The 15,059-nt window shown below is 38.2% G+C and overlaps 1 protein-coding gene across 1 annotated transcript in view; it reads left to right on the forward strand.

Annotated features, from left to right (window-relative positions):
* UBTD2 (ubiquitin domain containing 2) overlaps positions 1-15,059 on the forward strand; it is a 56,128-nt gene that overhangs the window by 35,673 nt on the left and 5,396 nt on the right. The window contains exon 2 of the mRNA XM_046665739.1: positions 5,317-5,553. Coding sequence (XP_046521695.1) covers positions 5,317-5,553 — 237 coding nt within the window. The remainder of the gene's footprint in view (positions 1-5,316; positions 5,554-15,059) is intronic.

Genomic DNA, 15,059 nt, shown 5'->3' on the forward strand with positions numbered 1-15,059 from the left:
AAAAAAAAAAAAGGTAACAGTGGGCTGGTGTTAGGTGACCATATTCTTAGTCTCAATTTTATATAATGGTACCCTTGTTAGTAAAGTTATTTTGTGTGTATTTGTAGGATGTAATTGTATGCTTTTGTAACATTTTAAATAAGACTCACCCACGAAGAAGAGTCCTTGAACATACTGTGTTGCAGATAGGTCTTCCTGTTGCCTGTTTGTATGCCCAGGCCACTGGTAAGTGGACTTATACTCTGAGAAACAGGCTCGGAAGTCATCATGAGGTCATGATGTTGATTTTTTCCCTCAATAAAGCTAGCTCAAACAACAGTAGAAATTGTATAGTTAATGGCTTTAAAATTATGCTTTAATTGCTTGATTTTTATAAATTTTAGCATAGAAGCATAGTCAAAGTACTCATTTCAATTTATTATAAAATAGTAGCATTAAAATGATGTATCTAACTTAGATAAGTATGCATACGTGTGATCTTTAGTGCCTAAACTGTTGTAGATGCTGAGCATTTGTATGTTGAAACTGACCAGAAAACTGCATTACTTCCTCGCTTATTATAGGATTCCTCCTTGGAGGTTTTTTCCCCTCAGGCTGTTGTGTTAAGGAAACTGATGCTTCCAGTTTTCAGTCTGTTAAAGCTGTTGTTACTTGAGTCGTGTCTATGCATTATGGCCTCTTCTCTTTTCATTTGGATAGCCCTATTATTAAATCAGGAAAACAACTATAAAATGTCAAAATGAGATTTTGGAAAATGCATTCAATTGTGGAGTAAAAATATTTGAGACTGTGTTGTTATTTAGACCTGAGAAGCAAAGCTTTCTTGAGTTTTCTGCATGTTACATCTATTTATTTGTCACAGAATGGGAAGACGTGTTGAAAGGTTACAAGGAAAGATAAGGAGTAGATAAATGAGATTAAGAGGCTTCTGAGAAGAAGGTGAGTTTTGGGCCAAGTTTTGAAAGTTAGTAAATGTGGGTTGATAGGAAGAAAAGAGTATTTTGTGAAATAGATTGGTTTTTTATGTTAGTTTTTTTTAATTAATCTCTTTTTTCTTCTATGTTAAACCATGGAATAAAACTAAGTATATTGATTGCTTGCAATTTTTAGATTTAGAAACTGAAATTAGGGTAATAAGATCTATTTCCTGTCTTTAAATTCATTGTGAGAGCATAGGACTTAGTCTTAGATGTATGAATGATACTGAGCATCTCTCTTGATAGCACGAGTCAACAGGTGTGTGAAACAGACAAATCTGAACGTTTCAGAGCATAAAGTATAATCTAATTGAGTATACATATTTTACATTTATTTCTTCATAATTGAAAATGGTTGACTTGGTGCAAACATAGCTACTTAACTGCTAGGCTGGTTTCTGTGTCCAAGTATTTTCAGAAATACAGGTTTGTGATATGAGCTGAAATCAAAACACAAGATTTGGTGAGCAAATTCCTAGAAGATGTGCTCAAATAAATGTACAGGAAGTACATGACATGGAGCAGGTCTTTCTAAAGTTAAGGAAGGTACTTTGTGCTAAATTTGCGGAATGTCAGGCTCTGTTGAGAAATTATGAAAAAAGACTTAACCTGTATATTTTTGAAAAAATGTTTAAAGATTCTTGATTTCATATAGTACTTCCAAATTAATTTTTACTTAACACTTATTTGTAGTTTTATTATGTATCAGTTATTATTGTAAGTGCTGTACAGGTATTAACTTATAAATCCCCATAACGACCGTAAATATTTTCGTGTTTTCACAAGAGCATAGTTTAAGTGCTTTTGCTAAGTGTCCGTTTTTTTTCCAATTAGTTCATTTAACAAAGGTAAGTTAGGCAATAACTGCATTTAGTTTAACATGAAACTTTTAACCTCATGTTTTGTAGTGAAAATTCTGCACTGCTTAGTGGTTTCACTAAAATATTTTATGTTGCAAAGATTTAAGTATTTTAATAATGGACATTTGATAGGCAGATAGTCTGTATTACATATGTTTGTGATATAGGGAGAAGTAGAGACATAGATAAAAAAGTAAGCTTACTTCGTGTCACGAGCATTTATTTTGTCATACTTTTTGCACAAAGTAATTACTTTGGAACTTTTGACAGCACATGGATTTGAAAATGGATTTGGAATGATGATTATCCTTAAGCAGCATAATTCATCATCTCTCCTTTTTATGACACTTTGTTCCTATGCCTTCTACAGAGGGAGGGAGGTGAAATAAAGCTACGTCTTATTTGTAAGGAAGGTGCTTTTACTTTTTCCAAAGTATTTTCTATGTTTATTATGAGATTGTTTTTCTGTTGAGTTCCTATTTCAAGGCTTCTTCAATTTCTTTGGTTTAAGTACTGAGATTGTGGAGGTTTTGTTGTTTTTGCCTTTTCTTCGTGATTTTCTCACATGACAGAATTATACAGTGGTACATTTAATACATATGATGCTAGACAGTTCTCTGGAACTACTCAAGTAGACTCAAAACTTTATTCAAAGAGACATCTAGCTATCGTGTCCTGCCTTCCACTCCCTGCTCAGTACACTAATCCTGAGTATCGTCCCTAAACTGTTTCAGACTCATCTAAAGGTTAATGTAGCAGAAAATAAAATCTACCTTTCATTTTACCTTGTTGGTGGAATCAGTAGGGGGTGAATTGTGATTATTTGATGTGTTCTGAATACTTTTTGGAGAATAATGTTTTATTTGAATTTGTGTGTGTTATTTGGAAGATGCAGGGAAAAGTCATTAGCATAGATTATATTTCTCATATTTGAATTAAACCTGATATCCAGATCTATAAGGTGACCCTTGGTAGACACGCAGTAAAGACTTGTTAAATAAGGAGACATGGGTTCTATTTCCAGCTCTCTTACTAAATAGACAGTTTTCCTACTGTGCTGTACACACTCTCTTAGAACTCAGCTGGTTTGCATTTCACTAGAACAAGTTAGAGAGCCAAAAAGTACAATGAGTCAAAATACTGAGTGTTCTCAGAGACAAACAGCTGGCAGTGGCATCCTGTGCCCTCTGAAAGTGAGAGGATGAGCCCTGGTGTGTGCTGCCTTGAGGTAAAGTAGCCAGATTGGGTGAAGAGAGCAGGGTTTACGCTAACTGGGAAAAAATATTTGCAAGTCATACATCCGACAAAGGGTTAATGTCCATAATATATAAAGAACTCACACAACTCAACAATAAAAAATCGAACAACCTGATCAAAAAATGGGCGGGAGACATGAACAGACATTTCTCCAAAGAAGATATATGGATGGCCAATAGGCACATGAAAAGATGTTCATCATCGCTGATCATCAGGGAAATGCAAATCAAAACTACACTAAGATATCACCTTACACCCATTAAAATGACAAAAATAACCAAAACAAATAGTAACAAATGTTGGAGAGGTTGTGGAGAAAAAGGAACCCTTGTACACTGCTGGTGGGAATGCAAACTGGTACAGCCACTATGGAAAACACTATGGAGATTCCTCAAAAAATTAAAAATAGAACTACCATACGATCCAGCTATCCCACTATGGGTATCTATCGAAAGAGCTTGAAATCAGAAATTCCAAAAGTCCCATGCACCCCTATGTTCATTGGAGCATTATTTACAATAGCCAAGACATGGAAGCAACCTAAGTGCCCATCAACTGCTGATTGGATAAAGAAGGTGTGGTATATATGTACAATGGAATACTACTCAGCCATAAAAAAGGACAAAATCGTCCCATTTGCAACAACATGGATGGACCTTGAGAGAATTATGTTAAGTGAAGTAAGCCAGATAGAGAAGGACAATCTCTGTATGACTCCACTCATATGAGGAATTTAAAAATGCAGACAAAGAGAACAGATTAGTGGTTACCAGGGGAAAGGTGGGATGGGGATGGGCACAAAGGGTGAAGGGGTGCACCTACAACATGACTGACAAACAATAATGTACAACTGAAATTTCACAAGATTGTAACCTATCATTAAGTCAATAAAAATTAAATAAAAAAGCAGGGTTTAAGCTAAGTGTAGAACCACATATACTTTGCAGCATTAGTTGGTCCTGCCAACTGGGAACGTGGCCTGCTATAGGATGTAGAGATTGCCCAGGGGCTCGAGTCATTTTTTTAAATTTCTGTTGTGAATAGCCCAAATTTCATTTGGCCCTGGGCCCGTGAGGGAGTGGTTAATTTCGTGGATTCTTTAGAACCATTTTGAGAGTAATTTCTTTTACATTAGTATTCTTCCTGCAATTAAATATAGAACATTGAATTTTGACACACACCTTCTCCTTCCTACCTGCTCTGTCATTTATTTCCCACCCACTCCTAACCCATCACTCCATCGAACTTCAGTTTTCTTTTTACCTATTCTTCCATCTATCAAACTGTTTCTTATCTGTGGCTCCGTATGTCAGCATGAGATCAGTGATCATATGCCAGGTAAGTATCTGGGTGCAAAGAACTGCATCAGACTTGTTGGAGCACTCCTGCCATGTAACATTCTCTAAGGAGCTCTGCTGCCGCTTAGGGCAGACAGGAGTGGACTCTCGCCCTCTCTTTTCTTCCTCGCTTGCAGTGAAACTACAGTAGTATGTTGTGCTGCCTGTGCTCCTTGTGGTCGGGAGCTTCTCCCTTGGCCCAGTATCAAGAGTCCCTTGTTCCAATCCTAGCTCCTCCGAAGAGTGCAGCACTGACGCTGTTCCGCTCCCTCACTGCTTTCTAAATGAGCTCCTGTTCGAGTTTCAGAGACAGGTATTCACGGTTCCTTGACTGAAGTCCAGGGGGGATGCTAGAGGAGGTATTGCTGTGATCAGGTCTCCTCGTGGAGCTGGTGGTTTAGCTGTGCTTCCTCTGATCACCGCAAAGCAGTGTTTTCCGTCGTTGGGATTTCTTAGCTCCTGCTTGCTGACTTCGTATGTCTAAGGTTCTGAGATTGAAGCTACTGTTGCCATTTGGTTTTTCCTAGTATCTCACCTCTCTCTTATGGCATCCCTTGACTCTTACAATCTGGCCACTATTGTCTGATGAAACACTTATTACTGTTTTTCTAGGTAATTTTTTAAATCATCGTTTGGAGAAGGCAGATAGTGTGTGGACAAGAGGTACTAACTTCACCGGAAGTTTTGGGTGGAGCCATCTAATGTCTGCCTTTGCTCTTGTACTTCTAAAATAGGTTAGGGGAATTTCAGAATGCAAGAATTAGCTAGTAGGCCAACTTCTAGCTATAATTTTGATGAAAGAATCAAAGAGGAATGACCAGGTAACTTTTAATACATCTTGTGTAAATTTTGGTTTTGATGTCAGCCTTTTATTTTTCTTCTCAGTTGCTTTAGGTCGTAACCAGCCTTTGAAAAAGGAGAAACCCAAATGGAAAAGCGATTATCCGATGACAGATGGACAACTGCGCAGCAAGAGGGACGAATTTTGGGATACTGCCCCAGCTTTTGAAGGCCGTAAAGAGATTTGGGATGCTTTGAAGGCTGCAGCACATGCTTTTGAGAGCAATGATCATGAACTCGCACAAGCAATCATTGATGGTGCAAACATAACATTACCACATGGTAGGTTTGGTGGTCCTCAAGGACAAAGGGGACCACCATCAGCTCATTCCTCATAGCAAGAAACCAAACGGGAAGTGTTCATTGTCTTACTGTGCATTATTCTAACTTTTTTTTTAATGTAGCAAAGAGGAGCATTCCTCTTCATTGTATATTTTTCAGCTGGAGATGGGTTTACTTTGTGTAAACCTATGTTTACTATATTTATATATATTTTACTATTTTTAGTCTCAAGAAAGAGAATGCTTGATAACCTGTATTTTCTAACTTCCATTAACTGAGTTCTCCATCAAGGTCCCTTCCCCCAACCCACCCCAACTCTTTCCCTTCTAGAGCTTCTCCATTACTGGTCTCCTACCAGCACTAGAAAAGTAGTCTCAAATTTAGATCTCAAGCCATAGAGCCTCAGTGGATGGGTGCTCCTTAGTCATTATACTTTCTCATCAAGCCTGTTTTTAGTATAATGAGCAAAACTTAAACTTAGAAGTGAGTCTCACAGGTTCTTAAGGACAGTTTTCTGTGATTGTAGCCCTGAGCATTATTAGAAATGACTCTCCTTTCTTAGAAATGTGACTCTGAGGACCACCAAAAGCTTTGAATGTTTCCAGGGACACGTATGTGCTGGACCTGTCTACATCCTCTTGCTTGATCTCCTTGGTTAGATAGAAACACATAAAAAATTTTCAGGCTATTCTGAGATTTAGGTGTTAATTTTGTATTCTTTGTTCTTTAGATTATAGTATTTATAAATTTTTTGCTTCAATTTTCCAAGTTAGTATTTTCCTAAGTTGTCTCTTAAGCTCCATATAGAATCACCTGTATTCCTTTGCATTGTTTTCTCATTATTAGGCCTTCATTGTTTCTTTGACAATATCTTCCTTTAATTGTTTACAATTTCAGAGGAACAATGCTTTGCACTGTTTAATCATCTGCTTTATGTCCTTTGACTCTTTTCCTTTTTTTAAAAGTTTCTTGTCCTTTCCCCCGTCTTGTTCCCTCTTATGCATGTGTTGAAACTCTCCATCAGTCTTTATAAAGATCAATTTTCTTTCTTTCTCTCTCCCTCTTTTTTTTTTTTTTTTTTTTTACAGAGGAAGCTTTGCTCTAAGCTAACATTTGTTGCTGATCTTCCACCGTTCTTCCTCCTTCTCCCCACCCCTGCAAGCCCTCAGTACATAGTTGCATATACTTGTAAGTTCTGGTTCCTCTATGTGAGCTGCCGCCACAGCATGGCTACTGACAGGCGAATGATGTGATTCCGTGCCTGGGAACCGAACCCAGGCCACCAAAGCAGAGCGTGCCAGACTTTAACTGCTGACTTGTGAGGGCTGGCTTCCTTTGACTCTTTTTCAAATAAAAGATATTTGAGAATCTTTCCCAATTTTCCAAATCTCCCTTAATTTTCGGAATTAACTGTGCTTCCAAGAAACTTTTTTTTTCCTGCTGAGGAAGATTGGCCCTGAGCTAACATCTGTGCCAATCTTCCTCCACTTTAGATGTGGGTCACCTGCCACAGCATGGCCGCCAATGAGTGGTGTAAGTCTGCACCTGGCAACTGAACCCAGGCTGCTGAAGTGGAATGTGCCAAACTCAACCACTAGGCCACAGGGTCAGGCCCCCCCAAGAAACTTTTTATTAATGTATATTTTACAGCTGTCCTCTTCTTTATTATGAAAGCTTTTCATCATGGGCTTGTGTTAATAACATTATTGAACACCCCCTGTATATAGATCACTTTTTCTACACAGGTGTAAAAATGACCCCTCCTACATTTGAAAAATTTGTAACAGAATACCATTTCAGTGTGACTCTTTAGTCCCTATTTTCATGGATAGTCTCTACATTCTTTACCTCTTATGTGATTCAGGTGGACATGATCTTGCTCCATTACCTTTTTCAGTTCTATAATTTATCTTCAGATGCTAACTTTATATAGTATAAAGGGAAGGGCCTTCCTTTACAGATAGTTTTGTTGTCCTTCTCTTTTTAATGCTTGTATGCTGTATTTTTTAAGCAGAACACATTTGTACTTGTATAGGCCTGCAAGTAGCAGAGAAGAAGAGTTGTTTATCTGTGGTAGTCTTAATTTAGAAGCCTGAGATCCAAAAACGTGGAATTTTGACTTCCTTACTTTGTACTTATCGTAGTTGCCTATAGGAATATCTGATTGTGTTCTGTAAACCATGGCCTCATTTACAAGGTCATGGAGGCAAAGTAGCTCTGTTTCATGTAAGGCAGGGGCCCCTGCATATCCTCTTGGGTACAGGCACAAATCTCTGAAGACTCCAGTCCCTCATTTCTGCTTATCTATGTGCACTGCCAAGAAAAGTAATGTTATTGGCAGCCCCACCACCCAACAGATTAGGGAGAATTATTCTTGGAAATTTGAGAATATTGGATGAACCTCTGCTCCCGCTCTGTGTTTAAGGATTATTTTTGCTTTAGTATGAAAGAATCAAACTGATGTCTGAGCTTTCCTCTTTCACAGCTGTATAATGACTTTCTGGGTATTAGCATTAATGTCATTGGTACCCTTGATTGAATTCTGTTGTTCGTATCTGAAACTTACCAATAATATCTTGGGTGGACTTTTGACTTGTATTCTGTCGTGGACTCTAACTGACCCTGAGTTTATAACTTCACTATTTAGTTACAGACTTACCCAGACCTACTCAGAGGCGTTGCTGAAATCCCTTCCATCTTCTTGGTGTAATTACATGTTTGAAAGTTTACTTTGGACACATTTTGTTGTGTTAAACCCTAAACATCCCAAAGTGCTTCCAAAGTATTTTGAGTTTAAAATGTTGAATAGGCTTTAGCTATCGTTAGCTCAGGTTTTGGTATCAGACCTGGCCTTACTTCCTGCCTCTCTTGTATTACTTACGGCTATGTGACTTTGGGCAAATCACTTCTTTTCTGTAACCTTCAGTTTCATCTGCAAAATATGGATTGTAACTACCTACCTCAAAAGGTGGTTGAGGGGCCAGCCCCGTGGCCGAGTGGTTAAGTTTGCATGCTCTGCTTCAGCGGCCCAGGATTTCGCTGGTTCAGATCCTGGGCGTAGACATGGCACTGCTTGTCAGGCCATGCTGAGGTGGTGTCCCACATGCCACAACTAGAAGGACCCACAACTAGAATATACAACTATGTACTAGGGGCATGTTGGGGGAAAAGGCAGGAAAAAAAAAAGAGAAGATTGGTAGCAGTTATTAGCTCAGGTGTCAAACTTTAAAATAAAAAAAGGTGGTTGTATTGATTAAATGTGATGATAATGCATGTAAATTGTTTACCATAGTCCAAAAAGCACTTAGTAAATGGTAGTGCTGATGACTTTATTTATTGAACTCTGATATTAACAAGTAAATTCTTTGCACCAGAATATTTGATTATAGATTTTGATCATTTTCTGAATGTATTGCCTACATCCAGAAAGATGGTAACATCTTTCTGTGGCTTTCAGGTGACTCTGCCTTAGCACTATGCCTAATGGAATTTTGAGATTGTATTGATTCAAAACCCGCAGTAGTAGTAGATGTATTAATTGGACACCAGGTTAGTTTAGCATCGTCTCATACCTGGTGCGGCCCTGTCCCCTTCATGTCCATCTGTCAGTGTTACCCATAAGAGTATTGAATTGATCATATTTTGATAATCTGAAGAGATCCTGGGACGTGCATTCCTTTCTAAGCTTTCTTCAGTCAAATCTGTCTCTTTTCTTATTTTCATCTCATCCTGTCTTCTCTTCTTTAATCTTTATTATCTCAACCTTATTCATATTATCTTCTCAATATAGGTATTATAAAAAGTTCTTTAAAGTTTGAAAACTATATGAAAATATCTCTGTAAATGTTATTTGTATATGTCTTATGTTATTTGTGTTGTCTGTTATTTTAGATCGTGTGCTCAAAATAAACAAGGATTGTGTCCTTTTTGATTTAAATTGTATTTAGTATCAGTATTATGTGCACAAAAATTATGTATTTGTTGATGATCCTTTTTCCTATGTGATGACAGTTTCTTTCTTTCCTGAGTTGTTTTTCAAGGAAACAACAAAAACACCTTTTCCCCATGTTTCCTCCTTCCTTTCTTTTTCATATGGTTGTTCCATTAATAATTATGTTTTTGTATCAATTCCAGTCAGCTGATCGTATTCCTGATATTCTTGCCTTGTCCAAGCACAAAATAATTCTGTCTTATTTAATTATCTTTCTCTATTAATATCAATGATAAGTCTTTAGTTCATTATTCTCCAATGGCAATAGGAATTGTTAAGAGGGAAGTTGGTGTCATAACTACCTGGGAATTTTATATATGTGCATATTTTTTCACTTTGGAAATTATGGCTAAGATTGAGGTTAGTATGGACAGGTGTATTGTGGAAAAGCTTCCAGGATGATTCTGATATCTAGTACTCCTTTTCCATGACCTCCCTGTCCTATAAGAACTTTAGTTTTCATGATATACACAGCATTTTTTACTCAGGGTCTTAAATTTCTTAAAGAGCTTATTTTCTTTTTCTGATTGATTGTTGTTTTGCCATTACCTAAAATTCCTAAAAACATTCCTAAATAAATTATTTTGCCAATAAAACCAGATTATACATTAAGAGGCTTGACCTAATTACCATAAACAGGGTAAAAAAGAAGTGGTTATTATTTTCACTTTTCACAGTCTGGTTCATAGTGATTATTCAGTAATTTTCAGTTAACATTTGTTCAGAAACTGTATCTGTTTATCTTGTAAAGATGAAAATTTAATGCTTTTTAGAATTATTATATAGAAGATTAAAAAGGATTTTAAAAATTGCCTGCACTCTTTCCCTACCTTCTAAGTTTCTAGAAAGGTTGTTGATTTCTTTAGCGTCTACAATTACTGTTTTCTGTCTCCCTGCAACTCGACTGTAAAAGCTCCCCTCTTCACCTTCCTTGTATAGAAGGAGTAGCTGTTCACTGTTAACAAACGCTACTTTTCTCATCCTTAAAGACTTAACTCCAACTTTATTCTTCTTTTGGCTAAATATTGCCAGTTCTTCAGCCAGGCTTTTGAAGGCCTGTTTCTTTTTCCCTTTTTGTGATTAGGGATATGGGAGGTAGAAGAAGATAGTTCTTAAAAAACCTTTTTTTAATGACCTTCAAAATATAGGTGGGAAAGGAGTTGCCCAGAATTTTTTTCGTTTTTCCTGGTCTTTCTTATCTCAAAATATCCCAAATGTGAATAAAGTAAAGTATGTATAATACGTTTTACGGTTTTTGAAACTAAGGCACTTAGGAACAGTATACATAGAGCATTTCTTTGTATAGGGAACCAACACGGTGCAAAGAACACCTGGACTGAGAATCAAGGATGATAAAATACTCATGTTTTGAATTGATGTCATTTAATTCTTACGCCTGTAATAATCACCTACAACAGTCCTCATTTTAAATAGATGAGAAAACTGAACTGCAGAGAAGTTACATCACTTTTTTGAGGTGTAAGTCATGGAATTGGGACTTGAACTCAAGGCCTGGATCTAACAGTAACAAAGCAGCCCGATGACACCGTCAAGTCATTTCATCTCTGTTTTCTTATAAAGTGACTGCACAAGTAATCTTCAGTGTTAATTTCATGTCTAACATTTTGGGTGGCTTCCACACTATATAGAATACTTTAAAATGACGTACTTCTGTTAATACTAAAGAGAAACAAATGGATTCTCTAAGACGTGAATAGGCAGGAAATGCGTATGTGTAAGTCCTGTTTCTATTTCCCTTAAGTGTGTTAGAGGCCCATTAGGACGCCGGCCATGAATTCTCGTTCCTTTAAAGGTCTCTATAAGAACATAAAGCTTAGGAATGAAAGCACGAAGATATTGCATGTACACGGGAGACAGAGAATTTTCACCAGACTATTGTATTTAGAAATGAAACGGGGCCTTATTAAAGGATCTGATGACTGACTAAGCATAACTTAAATGTGATATCCTTTTCCTCTCTCTATCCTCGAAGAAAAAAACATGATTTGGAGTTATGAAATGTGAATTCATCCACTCCTCTGCTGCTGTCACCCTTTTTCTTCAATGAGAGCAACAAAGGCCCTAAAATAGCTGAGGTGGGAGGTTGTCCTTGAGTCAATAGGCTTGTCTCTGAGGAAGACCTCCTTTCTTTGCTGTTCTGGGTGGTGGGGGTGGAGGGAAAGCAGATTTCTGATGTGGTCCCAGGGTGTGCACTACACCAACTTTTACTTCTATAAAGCCAGGTCAGCTTCAAGTAAACCACAATGTCCAAGTGTTTCTGGTCTGTTCCTCCATCCCTTTTAAAGAGCTGGAATTAAAGATCAGTGTCCCCTCAGAAATGTGGCAAAATGTTACACAGCTCTTAATCACAGTCTAACTATCATACAACTTTAGCAATACATACAGACTAAGCCACTTTTCAGCTTTGCCTGCCAGAAGAAATGATAGAGTTGGTGCTTCTGAAGGCCAGTCTTCATAGCTCATTGGGTGGGATGAGGTAGCTGACCCTGCTTCTCCTAAAGCCTGACTACCAGATATAAGCTTAATATTAGTAATCCCCAGCAAATTGTTTGCACAAGAGAGCCTGTAATTTGTTAGTCGTGAAAGACTGCTCATAATATCTGGATGAAGGGTAATTTTGATGGCCCTTTTGCCATTATTGTGATTCAGGTTTGTACAGAACCCCATGAAGCATAAAACCAGGGGTCTCACACTTGATGACATTTGATCCTTTGCAGTATTGCTCTTGGTGAGCCCTCCCACAGAAGTCTCGTCCTGAGACTTAAAACTTGTGTGAGAAGGGAACCAACGTTGAGTGTTTTCTGGGGACACTATGTGTGCAAGGCAACTTTACATGTGTTGTATTATTTAATCCTTACAACTTGGTGTGGTAGATGCTATAATCCTTGGGGAAGCAGACTGAACATGTCCAAAATTAGGATCTAAATTCACGTGAGGTGTGATCGACTCCAAAGCCGTTGCTCCTCCAGTCCCTGCTCCTCCGTCAGGCTCTGTGGTGGGCTGCCTGAGTCATAGACCTGACCCACTGTTTCATTCCTTTACGTTCTGTCTGGTATGTCAGTGTTCCTGTCCTTTTCAGCCATGCCCAGCTCACTTCTGTGTTCAGGCCTTCCTTTGCTGTAGGAATTCACGTTCATTGAAAAGTGGAAGATTGCATGCCTTCTGGGTCAGTTAGAGAAGTCAGGACTAAAGACATCCTTTCCACAGGCTTTGGAAGAGACCCCCAGTGTGACAAAAGCCTCGTAGTTCTAGGACATTGTCCACTTAATTAGTTTTGGGAGGGCATTTTCTATATCAGATTGCCGGTGTCTTTTAAATATTAAATATTAAAATTTTCAAATATATTGAGGTATACTGACATACTCTACAAAGCACATATTTAAAACGTACAATTTGATCAGCTTTGACATATATACGCCCTTGAAGCCCTTCCCACAATCAAGATAACATTTTCATGTCCCCAGAAGCTATGCAAAAATTGACTTTTAACTTTTATAAATTAGTTCATGTAGCTATGCAAGTTTCAAGTGATAAAAATTTTAAGACTGAGCTGCAGTCTTAGAGGAGGGTGAGCAGTGAGGCCTTTGAACACTTAAGAAGACCTCTTTCTTTTTAACCTGAAAGACTGCTTGAGAAAAGTAAGGTGTTAGACTTTCTGACATTTAGTAAAGCTATTTTTATTATTTGGCATATAATTTAGTTTTATCTTTATAATTTTCTTGTGAAATATTTTGAACCCTAATTAAAAACAGCCATAGAAAACAGTTGACCAAGAAAAATAGAACATCTGAGACAATCATCTAGATCAAAGATAAATAAAAACAACTTGAGAAAATGATTTATGAAATCAGAACAGAAGGTGGAGTCTTGGCAGCTTTCTTCCCACCATGAGGAGCTTTCAGGGCTTCCCGACCTGGGGAGGCAACGCCCTGGCAGTCATTGATCCTAGTGGGCATCTGTCTCTGCGTGGACTCGAGGCCTGCGATGAGTTTGTGAGGAGGAGGAAAAAAAGACAAGAGTGTCCTTCCAGAGATGATGTTGGTGAGCAGCATAAGCAAGCCTGGCTAGAACATCTTTAGAGCTGGTGAAGAACTGCCAAATGAACTGCACCATCAGTGGCCAGTGGGTGGTGATTAAAACCCTTAGTAAATTGTGAATGCACACACAGCTAAAAGTAATTTTGGAAAGGTAGAAAAAGCCCTACATTATCAACTTTTAGGGGGGTTCCTTCCCTTTTTAATTTTAACACACAGGGTTTCTTTAAGCAAAACTCCGTTTGCTAACTATGTCCTATTTTTCTCACGTTCCTCTAAACATCGCAGATGAGACAGTGACAGTAATCTGTCCATTTTGTCACTACATGTGGTAGCCTCTTAGCACTGAAACTTCTCTCACTCACCATTTTCTTTTGCCCCACCTTGCAGTTCCTTCTTTGGCCTTTTGTTGACATCACTGGCAAGCATATTCTTGGGCTGCATTTGGACTGTCCGTCTCTTGCGCCTGTGATTTCATGTTTGGCCTTCATCCCTGCCTTTTTCCCCCAAGCTCGTTTCCTCCTTCACATTAACCATATCACAAACCCGGGAACCAAGCCCTGTGGTCTTATTCCCATGTTGTACATTTACTTTTTCAGGAACCAGATAATTTCACTCAGTCACTTCCTGTCTCTGCCTGGACAAGTTACTTCCCTCTGCTTCAATTTTCCCATTTGTAAAATGAATATAATAGGCGTAAGCTGCGAGGGCTGTTGTGAGGATGAAGTGTTAAGCGATGTAATGTGCTTAGAGCTAGTAAGCACTCTTACGTGTTTGCTTTTAAGTGTACGTCTGAGATTATTACTCTACAAACTGCTTGTACTCTTTTCTCAATATGCTGCTTCAGTTACCTGTGGATAATTCAATTGAAGTATCTCACCGAACCTGAAACAGTTAAAAAACTAAGCAAGGAGTCTTGTGACCCTAAATTCTCTGTCAGCTCATTTCCTTGTTAGGTGATTCTTTTTCCTTTTTGCTTTCCATCATATGTAACCTGTCATTAGGTCCTGCCAGTTACCGTTGATTCTCTCAGATCCGGTTCTTTCCATTGCTGTAGACAGGCAATCATTTTAGCAGGTCCCCCTGATTCCAGTCAGTCCTCCTTTATACAAATGATAAAATCATGTTTAGGCTTCGTCTTGTTCACTAGCATAACCCTAGCACCTGCAGCATTGCTCGGCATTTGATAGGCACTCAATATTTACGGGATGAACAACTCATACGCCGGTGTTAGCCACCTCTAGTAATTTCCTGTAGTCTTAAGTCTAAACCCCCTAACCCTTCTATCAGATTTTCACTATTGCTGTCTATTTAGTAATTGCACATCATTGATTCTATATTCCACCTCAGCGAAGCCACTTGCTATTCCCTGCTTATGTTGTACTAATTCTTGTTTCTGTATCATGCCTATTTCTTGGGATGCCCTTCATTTATATTCTGGTCATGCTGAAAACACCATT

Source organism: Equus quagga, chromosome 7 (assembly GCF_021613505.1).
Source record: "Equus quagga isolate Etosha38 chromosome 7, UCLA_HA_Equagga_1.0, whole genome shotgun sequence".
Lineage (NCBI taxonomy): Eukaryota > Metazoa > Chordata > Mammalia > Perissodactyla > Equidae > Equus > Equus quagga.